Source organism: Anopheles bellator, chromosome 1, assembly GCF_943735745.2.
Source record: "Anopheles bellator chromosome 1, idAnoBellAS_SP24_06.2, whole genome shotgun sequence".
Classification (NCBI taxonomy): Eukaryota; Metazoa; Arthropoda; class Insecta; order Diptera; family Culicidae; genus Anopheles; species Anopheles bellator.
Window position 1 is genome coordinate 5560013 of NC_071285.1, and position 22058 is coordinate 5582070.

The window sequence follows — 22058 nt, forward strand, 5'->3', positions numbered from 1 at the left end:
CGTCAGGAGCAACGACTTAAGCAGCAACAGCTTCTCCGGGAGCAGGAAGAAAAGGCGTACCAGGCAGAGCAGGAGATGCAGCAGGAACGACAGCGTCAGGAGCAACGACTTAGGCAGCAGCAGTTGCTCCGGGAGCAGGAAGAAAAGGCGTACCAGGCAGAGCAGGAGATGCAGCTGCAGCAGGAACGACAGCGTCAGGAGCAACGACTTAAGCAGCAGCAGTTGCTCCGGGAACAGCAGGAACAGCTACGGCAGCTCGAACAGCAGATGAAACCTCCGGCACCGCGCCCAGTCGTTCGTCCTCCGGCAGTGCGACCACCGGCACCGGTGTACAATCGGTACCCGGAGGCCTCCTACGGATCGGATGACGGAGACGAGGAGTACGGAGCGGTCGCACACCAGCAACCGGTCACCACGGCGGACGCTCGCTGTCCACGGACCGATGATCCACTGAAGCCGGTCCATCTGGCGGCCAGCAGCTGTGTCAAGTTCAAGAAGTGCTTCGGTGGCGTAGCGTTCGAGATGAGCTGCCCGCCGGGGCTGGAGTTTGACCACAAGCGAAGCCGATGCGACTACCCGGGCATGGCCAAGTGTTCCGCATCGTGAAACCGTCGACGAAATTCAAATAAACCGCGGGCGCCATTTTAGTAGAGAATGCAAGCAAATCTTACAAACACTTTGTGGTTCTTTCGATTGATTGCGGTAGCATAGGCTTCTTTGTTGTTGCGTTCGAACGATTTCAAGTCGCATCTGAAGGCCACAGACATGACTGATATTACTAGACAGCTCATCACAGCAATCCTTGACCGACTTTAGTTTCCGGCGGTGTGTGCTCCTCTGCGTGCAGTACTCCGGTTTAGGACTTGTCGCGCGTGGCCACGGGGACGTAACCGATCCTGGCGGATGGTGGTTTAGCGACGATGGATGTAATGTTCGACGATCGAACTTTGCCATTCGTGTCCGGAACGGTGTGGGATCGGTCCGAAACGAGGGCACACCTAGGGGCAGTTGTAGTGGTAGATCGGTAATGTTGTTCACACTGGGAGGCCACACGAAGCGTAAAAACTAGCGTAAAATTAATTTGCAATGCCAAATCGTTTACGCTTCGTGAGGCAGCAAAAATACAAAAACGAAATGTCAAACGTGTTTAGATTCGGTCCGATTTGGTCCGACAAAACAGAAATAGAAGAGAAATAAATTGATTTCTGAATATTATTTTCTGTTTTTTTTCGATCTTGTTGATCTTGTTTTTTTCAGCTAATAAGAACTTACATATGCTCTGTTTGTAAACAAAGCGTTTGCTAACGGTGTTTACGTTTCGTTGCGCATCGTGGAGCGTCACAGAAATACTCCAAATAATCGACAGCCATTGCTAGGAACGCTATTTATTTCACTACTCAAAATGTTCATTCTACACCACTGTTATTGGAGGGTGCCCCCTGGTGAGGATATGCTCATTGGTCTCGTCGTGTTGGCCGTATATTGATATTGTTTAAAACGGTGTACAAGAGTCAGCTGAACTGAATAAATACTTCTCTCTCTTAGGTCTAGCGTGCACCCCGCACCCAAACAGCCCCGCACACACTTCTAGCGCTCGGCTCAGCTACCACGGATCGTGCACTTGGCCACCTTCGGGTAGTCGCACCGATCGAACCGCACGCTCCAGTGCTGGCCGACCGGGCACTGGATCAGGAACGCCCGACCGTAGAAGCACTTGTAGAACTTGCCGCAGTCCCGCGGGTGCGTGAAGTGGATCGGCTCGCTCGGATCGTCCTTCTCTGGGCAGCGTTCGTCGACGATGCCGGCCACCATCTCCCGCTGCTCCGGAGTCCACTCGACCGAATCGAGCGGAATGCCGTCCTCCTCGTCCTCGTAATAATAGTCATCGTAGTAGGGCAACGCTTTGCGCGATTTCTGCAGCGAGCACTGGGCGAACTGTGGGTAGTCGCAGCGGTTGATGCGCATCCCGAACTCCTGGCCCGGCGGGCACTCGATCGTGTAGGCGCGGCCATCGAAACACTTCTGAAACCGGCGGCAGTCGGTCGGGTGGGCCAGATGGATCGGCCGGTACGGATCGTCGTACGTCGGGCAGCGAGCGTCCACGACGCCCGCACTGTAGCTGAACTCGGCCTTAGCCGGCCGCACGAATTGATCCTTCTGCTCGGGTCTGGTCGGCCCTTCGTCCGCAGAGTCGCTCCGCTCTTCCGCTTGCCTTTCGCTGCACCGTGCCAGGAACGGATAGTCGCAGCGGTTCAGATTGCCGCCCCACTCTTGCCCCTCCGGACACTGGAGCTCGAAGGCACGGCCATCGAAACACTTGTAGAACTTGCGGCAATCGGTCGGGTGCGCCAAATGGGACGGATGGAACGGGTCATCGAACCGGGGACAGCGCACGTCGGTGCTGCCCGCCTCGTACCGGAACTCGGCCGGCTCGGGCTGCGCGTAGCCCTGGCGGCACTTGGCAAACACCGGGTAGTCGCAGCGCTGAATCTGCTCGCCAAACTCCTGTCCGGGTGGACACGCGATCGTAAAGGCCCGCCCATTGAAGCACTTCTGGAACTTGGAGCAATCGCTCGCCACCGCCAGGTGAACCGGGTTCATCGGGTTGTCGTACACTGGGCAACGCGTATCCGGAATGCCATCCTCGTACCGGAACGACTGCTGCTGGGCACTGCAGAGCGCCACCGCCGCCACCACCACCAGCAATGGCTGAAAAGCTGCAGGGAGCGATGGGATAAGAACGCGAGAATGACGCCTCTCCCCACGAAAGCGGATCACTTACCGTTCATTCTCAGAACTGGCTCTGGGGCCACCGGGAACTGGCTGATTGCTCCGAAGGATGTTTGCAGCGCGTGAGTCTGCTTACTCTCGCTCTCGCTCTCTCTCTCTCTCTCTCTCTCGCTGTGTCTAAACTTCCCGTCTGCTGGCACTGAAGAATGATGCGTATCGGTCCGGTGTGGGTCCGTTTTATAGTATACCGTCCGGACCGCCGCTTCTGCGAATCGTCAACCGATATCAGTTGACTCATGGTGATTCCCACAGTGATTGCTCTCGTTATCCTTCGATCGTCGATCGGATGGAATGCGGACCTGGGGGGTGGGGGAGGGGCGAGTGATTTACTCCGCCCGCGTGACCGGTGGTCAGTATCGGGGGTCGGTCATCCGCTACATCGAAATGGCATTTACGGAGATCGAAGGTACCGTGATATCAGTGCACCTAACTGAATAGTGCTGTTCCGGGGTGCCTGTTCCATCTTCACCGTATCGCACAAACGTTGTCAACTGACCGCAGACACCCAGGCCCCAGGCCTGCTCTATCGCTGTTTGTTGTGGTATCTCTTCTGATGGCTATCTTCCAGGCAAGTCGCTCCGTTGGATACCGGAAGTGTTCTCGCGTTGGTGTTTAAACTGGTCACCTGATTCTCCGATAAGCCGATGGCCACAAGGTTGGTCATCACGGGAATCGTGATGATGACCGTGATAGTGGCACTTGCGTCGGACCCACCGTAGTTCATTCATCAACTCCGAACGGGCTACCAGAAGGACGTTTGGCGTCTTCGGATGTTCTCGAAGGGCGCTTCAAGTTGTGAACCTTTTTTGTAATGTAATAATTTGCCGATAGTTTACATTTGCTGCTAAGCATTAGTTCTTGTGGTTTAGCCGTTGATTAAATTAGTCCGCCTCGAAACTTTGCCCGCAGTTCATGCACAACCGATCCCCTTGGAATGTTGCCCAATAATCGACGTTTGTCTCCAAAAGGCTGGGTCAAGCAGAGACCGAGCAGACTGAGACATAATGAATAGTTCTATTGTTTGCCAAACCACCTCGTACTTTCTTTCACATCCCAGATGCTGCTAAAGCAGACCACTTAACTAATCACTCGACTACCGTAGTTGCTGTTGAACCAATATGTATTTCTCTCTCTTATTTTACAACTGTTACTGTCGGACTCGGAATGTTTGTGTTCGGTTTGCCTGTTCTATTTTACCTGTCTCTGGTTTGTCCTAGTCAGTGTGTATAACTGTTAATGCTGTGTAAATTTCACAATCATCATCTCTTTCCTCTGACCCTTTCCGAAATATCGTATCTTGTTTGTTATTTTAGCTTAGCGCTATCAAGCCTCAATCCACACCATCTTTCGCATCAATTTTCTACCTCGTAAATATTAACATTAATCCTGATACACGAACCGTGTCTGGGTTGCCTGTTTGTGTACATGCTGTTCGATGCGTGGTAATAAATGTAGCACCCCCATTCTTAACATCTACTATGCTACACAACACGAGCCCATTACCCGGCACCGTGAACAATAGCTAACGCAGGAGGGGTGCGCCAGTCGGAGCAGAAACATCTTACCTGCGCCTGTGCGCTCCTGCACAAAGTGGCCACCGGAAGTGCAGAACAGTTGAAACCTGAAATTGAAACCAATACCCAGCCCTTTATTGGCTCCACTTTTAGGTCGCGCGTGTTCCGTGATCGGGGCGGGGTCTGATGTTTGGAGATTCTTTCGGTTAATAAACTACGGCTACAGTTTCTCTACCGGCCACCCGGAAACAGATCGCAGCGATTGCAAGTTGCAGGGCTCTTTGGGAGTGTTGCTGTACGGAGCTTGTAACGCCAGGATTAAGTTACTGGGTTCGTCGCGTGATTCAGTATCGGTGGGAGTAACAGCATGGCATGGCGATAGGTTCGGAACGCAAGTGGGTAATGTTCGGGGACGAAAGTGTAATCCTTCTTAATCCTGTGTGCGTCGGCTTAGAACAACTCGCCGACATCGTTCGGGCTTGCACCGCCCGCTGGTAGCAGCTCGCTGGCCTCCAGCAACCCATCCCGGTTGGTGTCGACGAAGCGCTGCAAGATCGATTTGGCCAACGTCGGGTTGGTGGACATTTCGTTGGCGAACCACTCCAGGGGGAAGCTGAAACGGATCCGTACCGGGTGATGATGGAGCTGCGAAGAACCAGAGTGTGTCTCACTCACCTGTTCTCCTGTTCGCTCACGATCAGCTGCTGCAGCGGATCGTTCGAGTCGAGTCCGGCGAAGTCGTCGATCAGTTTGCCAAGCTCGTGTTTCTCATCGGCCCAGCTAGCGGTCTCGTCGGCGCCGTGACCATGTACCGGGGGGTGGCCGCTACCGCCGTAGTTCACACCGATCGGTGCCCGGCGCTTACCGAAACCTCGGGCCGTCATCATCTCCTGGTTGCGGAACGGGGCCCGGATCGAGCGCGGAATCTTGGAGGCCCTCGCCGCCAAGCTGGCCAGCTGACGGGCGGGGCCGGCTTCGGACGGCTGACAGCAGAGCAGCACCGTAGCGAGTGCCACGAAAATCAGCACTTTGTAGATGGATATTTTCATAATCTGAAACGAAAGCGGAACGCAATCATGTCACTGTTAAACGCCATCGACCCACGTAATCACTTCCCCGTACGCGTCGTCAATTTGAAGCTCCTTTTCGAACCAATCGAGGATAAAATTGACACGCTGTCGTCGTTCCATCCCATCACAGTATTCGTTGCATCGGAACGTACGACCCGATTATGTGGTTTTCAATTTATTTCTTTTATAGCTTTCGAGTGCCTATTTGAGGGCAGGTTTTGAGAGCCTCAGCGTACATCTTCTTCAAGGATGCGGAAAAGCGACGCACACTCCAAAGGTTTCCTCCAAACAGCTCCGTGTATGAAATTTATCAATAAATATTTATTGCCCGCAGCAACGCGGAACCACGCTCAGTCTTGTCCGATTCGCGCCAAAGGATACGGTGGCCGCCCTTCAACGCCATCAATCTACCATTACCCCCCGGCCCCAATCAATGCCTTCCGTCACGGTGATGATTGTGTTTTCGCGGGCTACTTCGATTGTTTTTACAACAAGATTATCGTTTGACTTCCACCTCTCACAGTCAGATCGACCGAGCGGAAGAAAGGCGTCGAGTAGGAGCGTCGCGTGTTGCTAAGGCAACAGAAAGACAGAGGGCGCTTTTGATTTGCTCCTTCGTAGTGACTTCGGCGTCATGTCAAGTTTTGATTGAAATCGTTCGGCGGTTCCTCACATTGGAACCCTGTAAAAGCTGTAGGAGTCGTAAGATGTAATTCAACCCGGGCCACGACACTTACCCCGGTTGCATCTGGGAAAGAAGTACCCTGTTTTGGAGTGTGAATGCGGTTTGAATCCGCCGTGAAATCGAAGCGAACAAGAGAGGCGAATCGTCGACCGTCAAGAGTTGGTAAGCTATTGACCGGCGTAGTGCTGGGTGTCGGTTCGATTTACACACCATTTTCACGATGATCCGTTGAGAAAAGGGCGTGCATTTCTCGTTATATGCATTTCCCCTACGGAGGAACTGGATCAGATTTTCGGTTTCTTTTCAGCCAATGGTGGGTGCGATTTCTGAACGAGCATTTTCTGCACTCTACACGGAGAGACGTAGGCACAATATTCTGACATCCCGGACATTGATCAACAAAATTGAAAAGAGTGTCACTACCATTCTCTGCCCTATCAACAGTAATTTAATGTAATCTTCGTTTTCACATGTTTCGGCACAGCCACCGTAACCAACCGCAGACGTTGGGTAAAAATTTAGTTTCAAAAGCTTCATTTTCACTCAATGTCCCAACCTACCGTTCGACTCCGGCTTGGCTTCGGTGGTTCAAACTACAAACTGAACGAGTCATCGTGCACGGGCCTCAAGTCACAAAATATCGCTTACACTACCGGTCCGGTCGACCGGCCGGCCGGTCTGCTCGTCATCGGATACTTTTCTGCCGATCCGGAGCACCGTGAAAGTTTGCCGCAGTGTTTCACGGACATTCACTAATAATGTACACTGTGTTGTTTCGAGGCAAATAGTTAACCGGAAGCGAAACCATCAAACGCCCAACTTCGGCCCGGCCGTCGGAGCCGATCGGAAACGGAGCGATGATGAGTGGACGAACCCGGCACGCTTCCGGGTTCCGCAGTCGGAAAGTTATTTTTACTGTGAGCACTTTCGAATTGAATGTAATTGGCACCGGACCAGTCCGCCGGGTGATCGGTTGTCTTCAGTGCGCTAGCTGGTGGCGGTTAAAAAGCACAACGATACGGGACGATGCAGGTGTTGTTTCGAAGTTAACCGTGCAGAAAATGTGGGCTGCCTGCACATTCTCTGGAGTCGGTGGAGGGTTAAAATTAATTTCCTACACGGTGTGGCTTCGGATAGGCCAGCTTCCCGGAGCCAGCTTGCCGTGCTGCACACGGCTGCACGGAGAGAAAGCTCTTCAACGGTCCCAATATCTCGACCTCTCTGGTCGATTACAACCGGACGGTGGCCGGTTGCTGTAAGTTGTGCTTACACTGTAATTAAGTTGCCGATCGCTTTAAACGACTTTGAGGTCTGTTGGACTAGCTGCCCAGATGCCTCGGCCATCGATAGGATGCATCGGTGCCGTTCTTGTTAATTTTCGTCTTTTACAAGGACTTGCCCAACATAGTCGCAAGTTGCTGATGGAGTCGGAGTTGGGTGCCCCGGAGAAGACTAAACATACCATAGCTTCAAAACTTTATGCTATTAATCTGGTGATGAAAGATGGAACAACATATTGACAAAGCTGCTACTGGTCGCATCCGGGTGCATCGTGCAGGGGGGGTCATTTAATTGAATCCGTAAGAAGTTTATCTATTACTGCATGGAAATGAGGTAGTAACACATTAAGTAAGTTGTTTGGTCTGTTTTTATGCAGTAAGGATTTACTTCGAGTACAATTTAAGGTTTACGTTTACGTTGAATAAGTAAACAGTTTTCCGATTTACATGATATTTACGAGGGCTGTTCAAAAATTTTTGCGACATTTAAATTTCCGCGGCGTATATCAGATTTTCAACGATAAGCCAAAACACGCCCAAGCAAAACGGTTGTAAACAATTGACTAATTATTCAAAATGGTCGAACTTTGCACCATAAGTCAATGTCATGTAGTCCGCGAAAATTGAAATGTCGCAAAAATGTTTGAACAGCCCTCGTATACGCTTTACACTTTCGTGTCGAGACTTTAAATTCAAATTTCATTCAAATTCTTGAACAAACATATTTCTCATTGCGCTTTGTAACAATGTGATGCCTTCTCTATCCTAAAACATAGTTAACTCCTGCATGCATACGTAACCCGGCCGGATTTGCCTTGCCTGCCTTCCAGTTGCCACCGGGAGGGCCCATAAATAATCGTTACATTGCGTCCCGGAAACCCCCGAAAGAAAGTGGGGAACCATAAACCAGTGACTCGTACGATGATGTCTTACACGGCGTTTCCTCCTGGGAGTTGGATGCCAGAGGAGGGTCCACAATTGAAATATGGCATAACACCAGTACCGTGGACATCGTCGTCGCAAGATAGAGCCTGTAGACGACAGCGTCGTCACATTCGCTAACAGCTAGTGCTTTGTTGGAGTTTCCTCGAGCCCATCATCGTAAAGGGAGCGAGTATATGCCATTTCATCACCAAAAGCGTCACTCGACAGTCGGCATTCACGCAGTGTTCCGTGTGTGGCTCCGGCTAATGATGGATAAACACTGATGGGCGGCTTTTTTTCGGCTGATTGAATCAACCGCTTCAATGTGATTCCATAATTTGCTGTGTCAATATTTACGCTGCTTGATAAGCGGAGACGATATCCACTGTGGGCACTTGGCAAACATTTCTCACCCATCGGTCGGTGGTTCCGTGAATGAACTCTGAACCTCCCGCGGTACGTCCAGGACGTAGGAGGTCCACTATGCGTGGTAACGAAATCGTCACCCTCCATCCTGGCGCGTGAGTGTGTTTACGAATGATCTATTGGTTTCTCCTTGTCCCTGGTGCTTGCCACGACGATGATACGTCATCGAAGGCCCGAGGGCTGGCAACAACAAACTTTTCTCCCAAAACTTCCAAGCGTCCCTTCCAAGTTCGGGTTCTCTCCGGGCGTAATTGATCCCATTTTCGTGCCAATTTTCCATTGTTGTTCGAACCAGCAAAGTAAAGGGTTTCTCGGGCGACCAACAGGTGTCCCCAGCATGAGCACGGCTGTGACACCGAGGGTGATCAATCTTCACCACTGTCATGCCTTCTGGCCTTGCGGATACTATTGTGCTGTTTGTGTTGCCGCTGGATGAGCATTCCGAATTGGATCCATAGTAAAAGTCATTTTTTTGGGGAGTGTTGGGCTATTTGTTACGATGACACTAACGTTAAGGAACCGAACACAACACCGAAATAAGGAAGACACTCGAGGTACTCTTTAACTTTTCGCTGATAAAAAGACCGTTTAAAGAATGCTCCGGTATCGGTCTCGGGAGAAGAGTGTCCTGTTCTGGAATGCTGTTCCGTTCCTGGTTGGCTCAAGTGGGTTGGGAAAGCAACGGCCTTCGGCATGCCCTTCGGCATTTAACCGGCGCCAGCCATACGGCATGTTTTCGGTGTGCCGTTGCGCTGAAGCGCCGTTTGGAGACATTCTCGGTATTTAGCGATGAGCAGAGCTAGCTTTAAGTGTCCTGTAATTGTGATAATAGGCCGAGGAACAGACGGCGAGCGGGCGTTTCCGGCCGAGTGGGGTGAAGCCGCGGCCCACAAGGCCTTCATTGTTGCGCTCAGATCTGGCAGAACCGGTTCTAGCATTGTGTGTATTGCCTGTGTCTGTGGCCGGATGCGCGGTGATTGCGGTCGTAGGCGTTCTAGCATGTTCTTTTGAAGTTTCCCTGTATTCTCTGACAATGGCGTCCATTGTCCGTGAATGACATTTTTACTTAACTTTCGTGGTTGCGTTCGAAAACAACAAATCCATACCTTTTGTCACAGTTTGGAGAAAAAAATTAATTGGTTATGTAAAGGCAATATTCAAAAATATGAATACAAAAAAACAACCAGGCGCCTCCATCATAGCAAAATTGTAAACTTTTATGTGTTGCAAAAAAATTGCATTCCGACGCTTCAAGGTTTCTACTTTAATAATCTACACAATTACGAGGGAGTTGAAAAATATTCAAACATCGAACTGCATTAACCAATGAGACGACAACCATGCGCCTCCATCACCGTGACGAGGCGTCTCCATTTCGACCAACCAAGCGCCTCCATCTCTCAGATAAGCTGTTAATCAGTTTCAAATTGTTGCCATGTTCCTGTTGCTGGTGCCATCATGCACCAATCGGTAGAAACCGGATACCGGGGAGTCTATCAACGGCGCTGTCGTGTCTTTACGGCACACAGCATGCCGGCGTAACGCCGGCGACGTCTTCATCGCCGCCGGGCAGTTCCTGAAATGTAGGCCACTCAACTGTTGAACAAACTTCTTGCAAGATCTTCAACGACAATACGCCGACAATCTTCTACGGGCATGCAGCGAAGACGGTGCGCTCTGCACGGTTTGACTGGCCGGTGTCTTGGTGGTGCCCAACAGAGGGATGAGTTGTTGGCCCACAATAAGCCAACAACAGGTACTTTTAATACCACCGGCATGTCCGGGTATGAATACGAGCGTGGAGAGTAGTTGCCGTTGCTTGCAGGTTTGTTTATGTTGCTCCGTCAACATCTTGTAATTTTTCTCGCAAGAAACATGAGACAAACATTGATTGCGGTGAACACGGACGGGCAAGTTTTGCGCCATTGAAATGGGCCAAACGTGAGCTATTTGCTAGCGGTTTCGCTGATTGCCCTATGATTATGTTTTCCTTTTGGGAACGTTTGTTGTCCCGATTCTTGGTGGTGTACTTTTCCACTCTCAAGTTTCATATAAACTAAATGGATTCTATATGGGATCTCCATGACTTTGTTCAAATTATTTGACAATTCTTCCTAAATCCCAGCACAGAGAAATGGTGAAATGATCCGTGAAATAGCACTTTTTGCATAGCGACCCGCAGCAGTCTGGGGCTGTAACGGTTGCCAACGGAGATGATTGATTTATTGGTTGACAGCGTACAGTGGCTTTTTTGTGTCTCCAAGTTCACCATTTCGCTGTCAGCGGAAAAATAAAACGAACGCGATCTGAAACCGATGGAGCATTAAATCTTGTTGGGCCAAATCGATACATTGCGCGTGTAGTGATTAATAAATATCGATGAGTTTTCAAATAATCACCATCAGCCCGGTGATTGTCATCAAACTTTATTTGCATCGCACAACGATTTTTCGATCTTTGTATGACGTTTAAAATTAAGAAAAAATACCATCTAGAATTCCTCGTACTCTTCGGGGTTCGTTATGTAACGCAGCAAGACGACAAGCTTTAGGTTCATCCATCATAATCACACTTGCTATCGATGGTCAAACGTGTTTTTTCTGCTATGCATACCATGGACTGGGTTCTCATCTATGTTTCTATCTATTCATGCTCATTAGAAGCACACTCGGAACCGCCCCATGAAGGGGCCACCTTCGGATGTGACGGTGGCTGACTTCCCGTTGCTACAAGGTTAAGTCCGGAGCCGGGCGATAAACGAGCGATAAGAGTTCTGTATGTTGGGGAAAAATTAATGCTTTAGATTGCTCTCTGGGTCCACTCCATACTCCACGAGAGCCCGAAGAGGTAACCGAGGTAACCGATGCTAACGATGATTTATTACTATTGCACTCGGTCGGTCGAGGTTCTTCGAGGGATTGCATCCAAGAGCTCCGTGTGAAGCTACCGAGTGTGGCCAATGAGAGATTTGTTGAAAAGACGTGCAACGTACGTGCGTTAAGTTAATAAGTCACTGCCGAGACTAGAAAATTACATCCCACTCAACTGATACTCTTCGGTAGACGGTTGACTGTCTAATGAAAGGTTAGCACACCAGACGAGCTTCTGGAATATTAATTCGATGCAAGCTCTCTTCAACAGACAGGCAACACTGGATTAAATTAGAGCCTTTATTTTTCTTAATTGAAAGGGTATCCTGTCCTAACCTGACTAACCAGATCTATTTCGAAACGAAGGATTTTTAATTGTGAACGAACAAATGCAGGAAATTCTACTTTCTCTATATTCCCACCTAGCACATGGTTGCCCACATCTGCTCGGTTTGGTTAAATAATGAAATGGCGAATCAACATAATATGCGTGGCCGAAGAAACCCGCAAATTGAGAATTCCATTTCACTAACCGCGACACGGAGGTTTCAGCACCCGCGTAACGTGGGTGCTTCGAAAACCACCGCCAGGTTCCGTCGGGCAACGTGTTGTGCCGAACTGTCGTCAAAATCATCGGGCACAACCCGCTCACCGGTGGCACGTTGACCGATCCTCGCTCCGCGTTCCCCATGTGGGAAGCCTCTCGGTTCGCTTTTTGGGCGAAACTCGCATCATCCTATTTGCCGTTGCTCACAGGGCAGAAAGCAAAGTACATGCCGCGTATCACGCCAAGTGGTCGGAAAGTATTTTTGTTACATTTTCTATTAACCACGAACCACGCGGTAGCGTTTGTGGTGGGTGTTTATGGAAAAGTAAAATTTCTGTCAACATTCTCGGTTTCGATTTCTCTTACTGCTTCTAGCACCCGAAGCCGACGAAGGAACCGCGTTTTGGGGGGGAGCCGGAAAGGATGCCGGAATGTTTAGATTTCACTTTCTGGAGAGAAATGAGAAAGGCGTAGAAAAACAGACGAGAACTCATCCTTCAGATATTGCTGAAAGTCATTCATTTGTTTGCTCCTCACACATAAGCACTGCAAAAGAGGCATACATGATGTGGTACGTTTATTCTATTTATTTTCCACAATACTTTTACGGGGGATACGCACGGATTCGACGAAGTAGGAATCCATAAGGCCATCAGTTCGGTCCGAAAATAGAAAACATTCCGGATCCGAAACGGTTCCAATTTCAAGGTGAAGGCCACAGGAGGCAACAGGTGTGGCTTCCGTAATGTGTTTGATGTAGCACCAAAGTAACTGTTGTCGAATGTGCCATAAGCAAAACTGAAATTAGCATTTCAGAAAAAGGGCGTAACAAAGAGTTAATCTAAATTTTTATTGACGACTTTATTTGATGAGCTCCGGGCTTCCAGCCCTACGGATGGGCCAGAGTCACGGCTCCATTATTTATGAATGATTCAAGCGAAAGATTTTTAGAAAATTAACCCCAGCACTAATGAGAAGCAACAGGTGTAGGCAAGCGAGACCACTTTCCGTCCAATGTTGCCCTTTGGAGATGTCCATCATTGCTCGACATACCGACCAGAGGTGCATGACATTCATTGGGACGGAAAGCATAGCAAAAAAAACAGATCCATCAGAGTACGTTCTTGGAGGGCATACAATTAATTTTGCTTTCAACGAAAAACATCAAAGTGTGCCGTGATAGGCAGGCCTAAGCACTGCAGGGCTTAAGTGATCTCCGCCTTCATTTATGTAGCTTTTAATTATTCAAGTTGAGCAGAACGAAAACGGGTTCAAACTGGGCCCACACATTTTACAATGGAAACTTTCTTATGTCGACTTTCTGTGTAACTTTTTCATATAAATTATTACACAAAAAGACTTAGCACATTTGAGTCCAAGTTGATTACTTAAAGCAGTTCAACGCTTTCAATTAGATTCCGTTCCACTGCCGGGCTAGTTGCAAAGTGAAATAGCTTCCAGCTAAAACTCTCACGGAAAACGGTGGCCGTTCTAGTGATTTAAAGGCCACTTGGTGGTATTTACCAAGAAATTAGCCGGAACAACCCGAACCCGAAACATTCAACGCGGGCGAGCGAAGTTGCTTTGGTTAATTGAGGCCCGAGGTAGCTGCCAGTGTGGATCCAAGCATGCTGTGTATGAAAAACTTCACTCTCGACGAGCGTCCCACGTGAATCCTACGATACAGTGGCTCGAAGATTATTAAACCGCGTATGGCTCGCATGTTCTCTGAGTTACGGTCAATTATTGAACCATTCCGATGCGTTGAAGAGTGTGCGGTGTGCGTTCTATTCCGCTCTCGGCAAGGGTCCTAAGGGGTCCATCGATACAATCGCCGCCGACGACGGGCTATTATCCTTCGGGGAGTACTCGGTATCTACATTTCATGGTTTGGTGAGTCAATTTCAAGCACGGCCATAAATGTTCTAACCAACCACAAATGGCCACCGTACACCGGTGCCACTTTACATCCTCCGGCAGCATGCACGGTTGTAATCTTGTTTCATTTTCGAATGAAATCCCGTCAAGTACCAGCAGGATGCCGTCGGACTCGTGCATTCGACTCTTGCAGGAGCAGGGCAACAACAATAAATCTTCTCGATGTCAGACTTCCGTTATTCCGGTAGGAGCCGCCGGACCAGCATTTAACCGGACCTCAATCTCTGTCCCCCGAGTTCTGCTTTCCGTCCACAGGCACAGGATTAAGTATTTAATACAAATACTCCCCCGACGGCACAATGCGTCACAAATCGTCCGGGCGATCCGGGAAGGACTTCCGTGCTTTATTTGCAGAGGCAGAGTAAATTCTCTCGAGGAGGCTCTCAGGAGGCCCCCATTCTCAGGGCCGAAATGGGACGTCGACACCGTCGCGGTTGTGCAGGTAGGTAGGTGTTTGTGCTTTCACTACTCACAACGCTAATGTCTCATTTTACGCAGGATGTACACGTAAGTACCGGGCGTATGATTACGGTTCACGGAAGTTACAGGTAAAGGTCGACAAATGGTCACAGAGGCTCCGTAATCGTAGAAGAATCGTGTCGGATTGACAAGAAGGCAATGTGCTAGACATTTGGGGTGGTATGAAATTAAATAATTGTTACGTCGCCGCCATTGTTCTAACGATGGCGGTTAACACGTGAAAAAGAACAGCAAAATTCCCACAAACAAAAACTCATGTCGGTATAGCAATTAGAACCGTCTGTTTTACGGTAAGTCGAAACGAGGTATTAAAATTCATTTCGAAAGTATTTTGTCAACAAACGGCGGTTCATTTTGCCGGATTAGCGCCCCTTCGTGTGCAAATGGTGCACACGTCACGTTGAAAGGGCAAACTGGCAACCCTCTCGTTACGGAACGCCCAGCCTGCGATTGTTGCGTCCGTTACAGAATGACACATTATTACTTTTTTTTCTGTTAAATAGTTTTGTGCCCTATTGTTGTAGCCAAGCTGTGCTGGCTGGCACAAGAGCCACGGGTGCGTTAAGACTAACTTTTCGTGCTGCCCCCTTGGCAATTCCCTTTCAGTGCGATGCACTCCAAGGCAGGTCACAATAAGCTTTTTTGTTCAGTTCTACTATTACGTTTGCTGCACAAAAGCCGTACGATTTAGCATAATGGAGCGGTGTACGGGGTGGAAAATTATCTTTTTGAATAACATAGTTTGCAAACGAACGTCGAAGCAACAAGAGCCTATGCTCATTTATTTCATTTTTTGGGGATCTTTTTTACTAGAAGATAACTGCGTTGCCCCTCCAGATGTTTTTGCTCTGCCCGAAAAGTAAACCAAATAGATGCTTTCGCTTTCTCAAAGTCACACAGTTCCTAAATAAACAAATGGTGACGTTATTATTTCGTCCTTCCGCGAGGTTCTGCAAGAAAAGTGGAACCATTTCTTTCCATTTCCGCTGCATATCTGTCTTGTTGGTTCGTGGCATTCGTTGACTTCCGGATTTCACATTCCGGCGGTCCACATTGGGAATGAAAATTATTTCAATTAAACTGTAACCACTAAGCACGGAACACTGGAGCTCCCTTTTGTGCGTTGTACCGTATCGAGTGTGAATTTTTGTAAAATATTAGGGGAATTTCTTCTTTTGTCTTTAACATTTTAAAGAAAGTTATACAGCAAAGGGTTTAAAAAGCATCAAACAATACCGAACTACTGTGGAGCTCTGTTATGACTATGCGATTGTTCAATCCAAAATGGATATTCATTTAGTTTTATCTTTTAGGCTTCTGTATCCTGTTTTGAGTTCTATCAAACCGCTGAGAAAACAAAGCAAAGCCTCAACCGTACCAGGCGTAGATGAAAAGTGTCGCTTGGTTGATGTTTGTTCAGTTCACATTGAGCTGAAAAAATAGAGAATTTTAATGCTTGCAGCATATCGCAGAATGAACAGGAACGGAAGGACACGCCAAACAGATAAGCTATCGGTAGCAACAGTACCCTCGGAAAATAAGAATCCTTTCGAGAGGCACTATTTGTTAAGGTTTGGCACCGTCCGCCAAGTCTTGTGAGCTACAGTTACGTCGATACAATATAAATCAGATCCCATGCTCCCACTATGCAAAAAGCATGATGCAAAAATGCAATACAAACCACCGAAAGGCCAATCAAAATTCGCAAGATAATGTATGCCAGTTATTCATCAGACGGCAACAGACAACTCGATCGACCGACCGACGGTTGATCCTCCGGCACGGCAGGTTCGTGCATCATAAATCAGTGCAATCAGTGCAGCGCCTACACCGTACAATCAGCGCAAAGGGCGCTCCGGCGGCACTTACCTCCATGGTTCTGGTGTTCGATGTTCGCAACCTACACAGTCAACCGTCGATGATCAACCGTCGAAGAAAGGTTGCTTTTTTGACTCACTCACTCACGCGGGGCTCACTCCGTTAGTGTTCCTTTTTTCGGCACGTTGTTCGTTGGTGAACTTTGTGAAACACTTTTTACCGGTACCCTCCAAACTGGTCGTGTTCGCCGCTAGATTTGTGGGGTCATTTTGGGCATCCGTTATATGCGGGAGATCCTACTTGTTTTTTGAAGGGCCAATTTTAAAGATGATGAACGGTCGCCTTTTACGGTGGTTGGCTGGTGCTGGGAATTTTAGAAAGTAGGATAAGGCTGTGTGGCTCACCAGTTTCGCCGTATCGCACCTCTATCGACCAGGGCACTAGAAGGCACAATGAGAAATTTATTCATGAGCCAAGGATCACCTGCTTACGGGGCTGGTGGCAGCGAGCTTAGCAATAAAAACAAGCGTGGCTGTTGTTCTAGCCTCTAACAGCAATTAATCATCTGCTGGGGGTCATGCTCCGAGTGCAGGTGCATCATTATTATGCACGCTAAAGAAGCTAGCCTTCTGCACTCTCTCTAAAAGGGCTCACTTCCGGTGCACCCGGTATGGAAATCACTACATTTGCGTTTCCGCTTGGCGATCATCTCTTGGCGACCGGCCATCCAGGGGGTGGATTAATCAAAGCAAAACCTTTCCTTTTTAATCACCCATTTGTTTTGCGTCCCCTTTATCCTCAACCCGGCATAGAATTTCTGAAGCGCCCTGAAGAGGTTGGCTTTTAAGAGAAGCAGTTTTAGGGGAAATTAAAAAGAACAGGAAGTTCGAATTGAAAGGCGTGCAGGGCCGCCAGAGTACTCCGGGGCTCCGAGGGGCCGCGAAGAAACAATTGTCGATGTTTCTTGCATTTAAGCAAAAGAATGCGAGTGGAAAGCAATGCACGAGCCGCGCGTGCCACGTGGTGGTGGCTAAAAGGACATTTCTTTTATTTGTTTCTAGTTTTTGTCTACCTCTACAGAACGCGGGGAACTCCGCGTTCTGGTTGGCGTGGCCGGCACGCAACAAAGTGCCGAGTGCCGATCACTTTCGAGAGCACCCGGAACGAACACTGGTCGACCGTTGATAAGTCGGTATGAGACACCGACCGACACAAGGAAGAGAACTCAAGAACCAGACCACACCGTACCTGACTCACTACAAACACGGCACCGAACACTATTGCTTCACTTGAGCCCGTCCGCTGCGTTGGACCAACCGTCGACGAATGTTACGCCGTCGTGAAGATCACTTCCTTTTATTGCTGCTGCTGCTGCTGGGCTGATGCTGCGCTGCGTTAGGCTACGCACCGGAAGACGCGACCGTGTGGGTAGGCTCCGAAGCCGGCACCAGCTCCGAACGAAGGGCGACCGGTTCGCATCCTTCCCATCCTTAACGCGACGACGGTGGAGTGAACGTGTTCGCGAGGAAAGCTCGCGGCCGATTCACTCCGAAGCTTGGGCAAATGAACATTCGGCCGGTGCGTTTGCTGGCAACAACTGCATCCGCGGGGCTTTCGAGAGGTCGAAAACTTTCGTCAACTATCTGCATATTTGCACAGCTAAACATGCTAAACGATTCCGGTGCCCGGAGCTGGTCAGGTGGCCGTTACTTTATGCTGCCCTTGAATTGTTGGCCAAATTGACTCTCATTCTCGTTCCTGGGAGTGCTGCGTGAGGTAGCCTGAATGTTCTGTTGGATCATGGTCTTTGTACGATGTGAGGGTTATTTTCGAATATGAAGAGAATTAACTCAAACCGTGGAACAGCCCTTTGAAGGTGTTCTATGTTTAGACACGGCTCCAACTCCGTGAAATTCGCTTCGCCTTTTTCCCATTTTAATGCGTATCCGAGAAGCTGACGATTCCGACGATAAGGATAGCAAGACAATTTCGCATGTTTCCATCTGTGCCCTTTGGCAATCAATCTGTGGGGCCACGGTACGGTTTCTCGGTCTGCAACAAAGCACACAACACACGATTGTTCACCAAAAGCACCACAAGGTTTGTGCGTTTCTGAATTTTTGCGATGGATTTCGGATTCGGTAGCGAATTGCTTTTCCATACAGTTGGTCCGCAGTTTTGGGTGGGTTGCCGTGGTGCCAACTTTTGCGAGAGTTTTTAATGGACAAAAAGGGTGCAGTGCGCAATCTACACCACTCCTTGGGGCATGTGAGCGATGGGGCCAAGTGACGAATTTGTGACACTTTTTGCTGGGCACATGCCGTCCGATTCGAATTTGCAACGGAGGGAAAACGCCATCGGCTTCCATTGGACCTATTGGAGCGTACTCGGCACTCGAAGGGTGCGATTTATTCCAAAATAGTCTGTTCTTGGTGGTTACCACTTTTGAATACATATTTTTGCCTCTCCGGCGACCCCAAGAGTGGTTCTATCCGTTACCGGAAGTCCCACCGCGTGACGTAGAATGGAATGAACCACCCGAACAGGATGGGTTCATCCGGCGATTCGGGAGGTTCATTATTCTCCCACTTCAAATAAAGCTCCGGGCGGGAATTCGAATTCCGACGTGATGGTCCACGATTGAGCAACGTTCACGGCCACAAGTTTCGCGGACAGCCAGCCAGCGTTAATTAATAAGCGAGCATTAATCAGTCCCCCAACAAGATAATCCTACCCCGTGGGCCGGGAATGGGGCGCTTAAGTCCGACGGACGAACACCACGTTGCCGCTGGCACAGTCTGCGTGCGTGCGTGCGAAAATCACACCAAACACATTCCGAACACCGGTCATACCGGAACAGGAAGCAGGGCGGCCGACATGAGCAGTTAATCCCTTCAAACAAACAATAGATTATTGACAGGAAACGGCGGTGCGGAGCGGAACCTACCGTTGGTGAGAATGATTAGAAGCGACAATTGACACGCCGATTATGAGGTGTCGAGATATTAAGATTGGCCACCGGGCATCGATTTGATGAATAAAGTTCTCGGTTGCCGAAGTGATTTTTCGGACCAAAGAAGGTCGCCATCGCGGAACGAGCTTGTCAATAAGATTCCCCGACCGGATTTGAAAGCTCGAACCACACTCTAAAGAAAAGTCTAAAAAGAAATCCATTAACCGGTGGTCAAACCAGGGCTAATGGCCAGGAAGGTTCTACTGTGTATTCGGTGAGACTTGAAAGGAATAGTTTATTATGCGATGCTTTCGTGCGACTAAACACTAAATTCAAAACTCTACTGTCAATGGTCAGGAACGGAAATGGTCAGAATCAGCCAACGGAAGAAGTTTTGTGTTCCATCAGGACAATGCAATGTCACACAAGTTTTTGGTGGTTCACCAGAAAGTCCGGGAGGTTGGTTGAGAAGTCGTAATCGTCGTCTGAATGTTGAATAATAGAGATCAAGAAAGCATTGTGAAAAAAGATTCCCAGAGTCTCACGCCAATAACGACCAAGGCTTCTTTGAAAGGAGTGTTCTGAAGCTACCTTTGAAAAAGGCAACAAATTTTCAAACAAAATGCTGCATATTTGACGCCAATCGGACAAATGAAAGCATCCTCAACAAAGTTTTAAGGTACACGCAAAAACAATGGATTACTTTTTAGACTACCTAATATGTGGTCCACTTTCTCTAAAAATGTGCTGGTTGCTGCCATATTGCATTCCCTTGGTCATAGCACGGAAGTGCAGCTGCATGAAACGAATACCGCGGTGTTCCGCGAAATCGGAGTTTGTAATTGACAAAAACCGTCGGCATCGGCGTCTCTGGGAACTTTCGAACAAGTGCTTTGAAGTAGTTTCCACGGAACTCTGAAGTGTGACGCTTGGTTTTAAGGAATTGACAGTGAAAAAGAAATGAAATAAATCGCTGAGTAGGTGCTTGGAGAACCCGTTTCAGAAGCAGAGCCACCAGAATCCGAAGTAAGTGGGACCAAATCGTTCGATTGGGGACACCTTTGGGGATTTAGATGGCAGGCTCCATAGGGTGAACTTGCTTCCGGACACTAGAGCCAGCCAAGCTAGGCCGATGAAGAGTTCGGAATCCGTGAATTGTAACTGGTTTCAATCTTATTTTCACTCATGGTGTCGGCCACACAGCTAATCTGAAGGATGATGCTGTCCCATAGTGGTAAGCAAATTAACTATCGTCGGCTACACTCTCCGGGCTGTAAGGCCGATTTATGTTCTTATTCCCTCGGAACGCTGGATCGGTCTCGACGCCGTGCCGATCCGATTGGTGGCCGACCGTTTATGGTTAGCCGTTGCTGGCCATTGCCGAGATTACTTACGTTATTAGTCGACACCCCGTACTCATTAGGACATGTATGACGCCATGCTGGTCGGTCGGCCGGAGGTTGGACTCTTCCTTTTGAATCCGGTACCGGGATTTATCCAGCTCAGCAACAATCGGGATAAAACAGGACAGCACCGTCCCTCCGCCACTCAGTACGCTCAGTTCCGGTTCCGGGCATAAATCTCGCCCCCGTACATGTGACAGAAAAAAGCCATTTCTATTTCCACGCCTCGCTCCGTTCCCTCGTGGGAGGTTCAGTTATTGTTGCAGGAAGTGTTGCACTTGGCGCAGCAAATGCAAATGAGAGAGAGAAAGTAAAGCAGGTTTTAGTTTTTTAGTCGCACGCCATCACGGGTTCACCAACTTCTTAATGGAGCACCGTTGAAGCAATCCTCTCGGTGCGGCACGCAAAAAAGGACAACCGGTGCGACGGATGGGTCAGGGATGTCAGGGAAGGTCTTATTGTTTTGTTACTGTTTGCCGGGAAGTGCACCGTGTTAATCGAGGACATCTTACTTTAGCCCTCTCTCTCTTTCTCTCCATCCCTTTGCTGTGACTTTGGCACTAATTGTTGTGCCAAAACTTGTTCGAAAGTCTTATAATATCTTTCGAAACTACGTAATTTTTGCCCAGAGGTGCTTAGAATTAAGTGCATTTTAGCGTTCGTTACGGCCACGTTGTGCCTTTGCTGGTTCTGAGCTGAGGTTTATTTTCGGGGCATGGTTTGCATGGTTTTTTGGATTTTCACAAAAAGGTGTATAATGTACAATTTTTCTCACAACATACTATCGTACATCCTTGGCCAATTCAGATGCAAACAAACGGGCGTCGATTTATGTTAATCAAGTGATACGCAAATTTTGACAAATCGTCACCAGCATGGAAAACGGGCGCTCGTGTGCGGTTTGGCTGCAATCCTTTCGCGGAACCGTTTTCAACGTTGTGCGTTCGGCAGGGGCGTCCTGTTGCCGGCCCAAGCGAATAGTCTATTTTGTCTTAATAAAAACGGCGTGTGCATACATTTTTCATGCCGTTGGTGACACGCGTGTCGCAATCCATCATGGTAAGTTTGAGACTGACGGCTGGTTGGTGCAATGGATGTAAATTCAAAAAGCAAAAAGAGTTGGTCCGTGAAGCGTACCGCGTGGTCATACTGAAAAAAGTGATGCATAATTGGTGGCAGTAGACGAATGAAAGCAAATAGCAGGATTGGGCCAGTATGATGACCTTGAAGGTCTCTCTTAAGTAGAGGAAAAAAGTGAAAATTGCATCACACAAATTCAGGTGGATAAGGAGCCAACACGTGCCTGGGATACTCCAATTAGGTTTGGGATGCACTGTTTAGTGATTCGCCGGTCATTGGG

At 48.7% G+C, this 22058-nt stretch overlaps 2 protein-coding genes across 6 annotated transcripts; both read right to left on the bottom strand.

Moving 5' to 3' along the window:
* Positions 1–1599: 1599 nt before the first annotated feature.
* LOC131210798 (uncharacterized) lies at positions 1600–2789 on the bottom strand. The gene is made up of 2 exons (XM_058204128.1): positions 2783–2789; positions 1600–2717 (listed from the first exon to the last, which is right to left on the bottom strand). The coding sequence occupies exons 1-2, from the start codon at positions 2787–2789 to the stop codon at positions 1600–1602; spliced, it is 1125 nt and encodes a 374-aa protein (XP_058060111.1).
* A 1133-nt stretch (positions 2790–3922) lies between these two features.
* On the bottom strand, positions 3923–17660 carry LOC131216598 (allatotropins-like). Of its 5 annotated transcripts, none has more exons than XM_058211165.1 (4): positions 17600–17660; positions 16394–16592; positions 4980–5356; positions 3923–4917 (listed from the first exon to the last, which is right to left on the bottom strand). In XM_058211165.1, the coding sequence occupies exons 2-4, from the start codon at positions 16397–16399 to the stop codon at positions 4755–4757; spliced, it is 546 nt and encodes a 181-aa protein (XP_058067148.1). In that variant the 5' UTR covers positions 16400–16592; positions 17600–17660; the 3' UTR covers positions 3923–4754. The 5 variants fall into 5 exon arrangements, with proteins under 5 accessions (XP_058067148.1, XP_058067124.1, XP_058067117.1 ...); XM_058211141.1 differs by having other exon boundaries at positions 16394–16706; positions 17591–17660; XM_058211134.1 differs by having other exon boundaries at positions 16394–16782; positions 17591–17660.
* Between the last annotated feature and the right edge of the window lie 4398 nt (positions 17661–22058).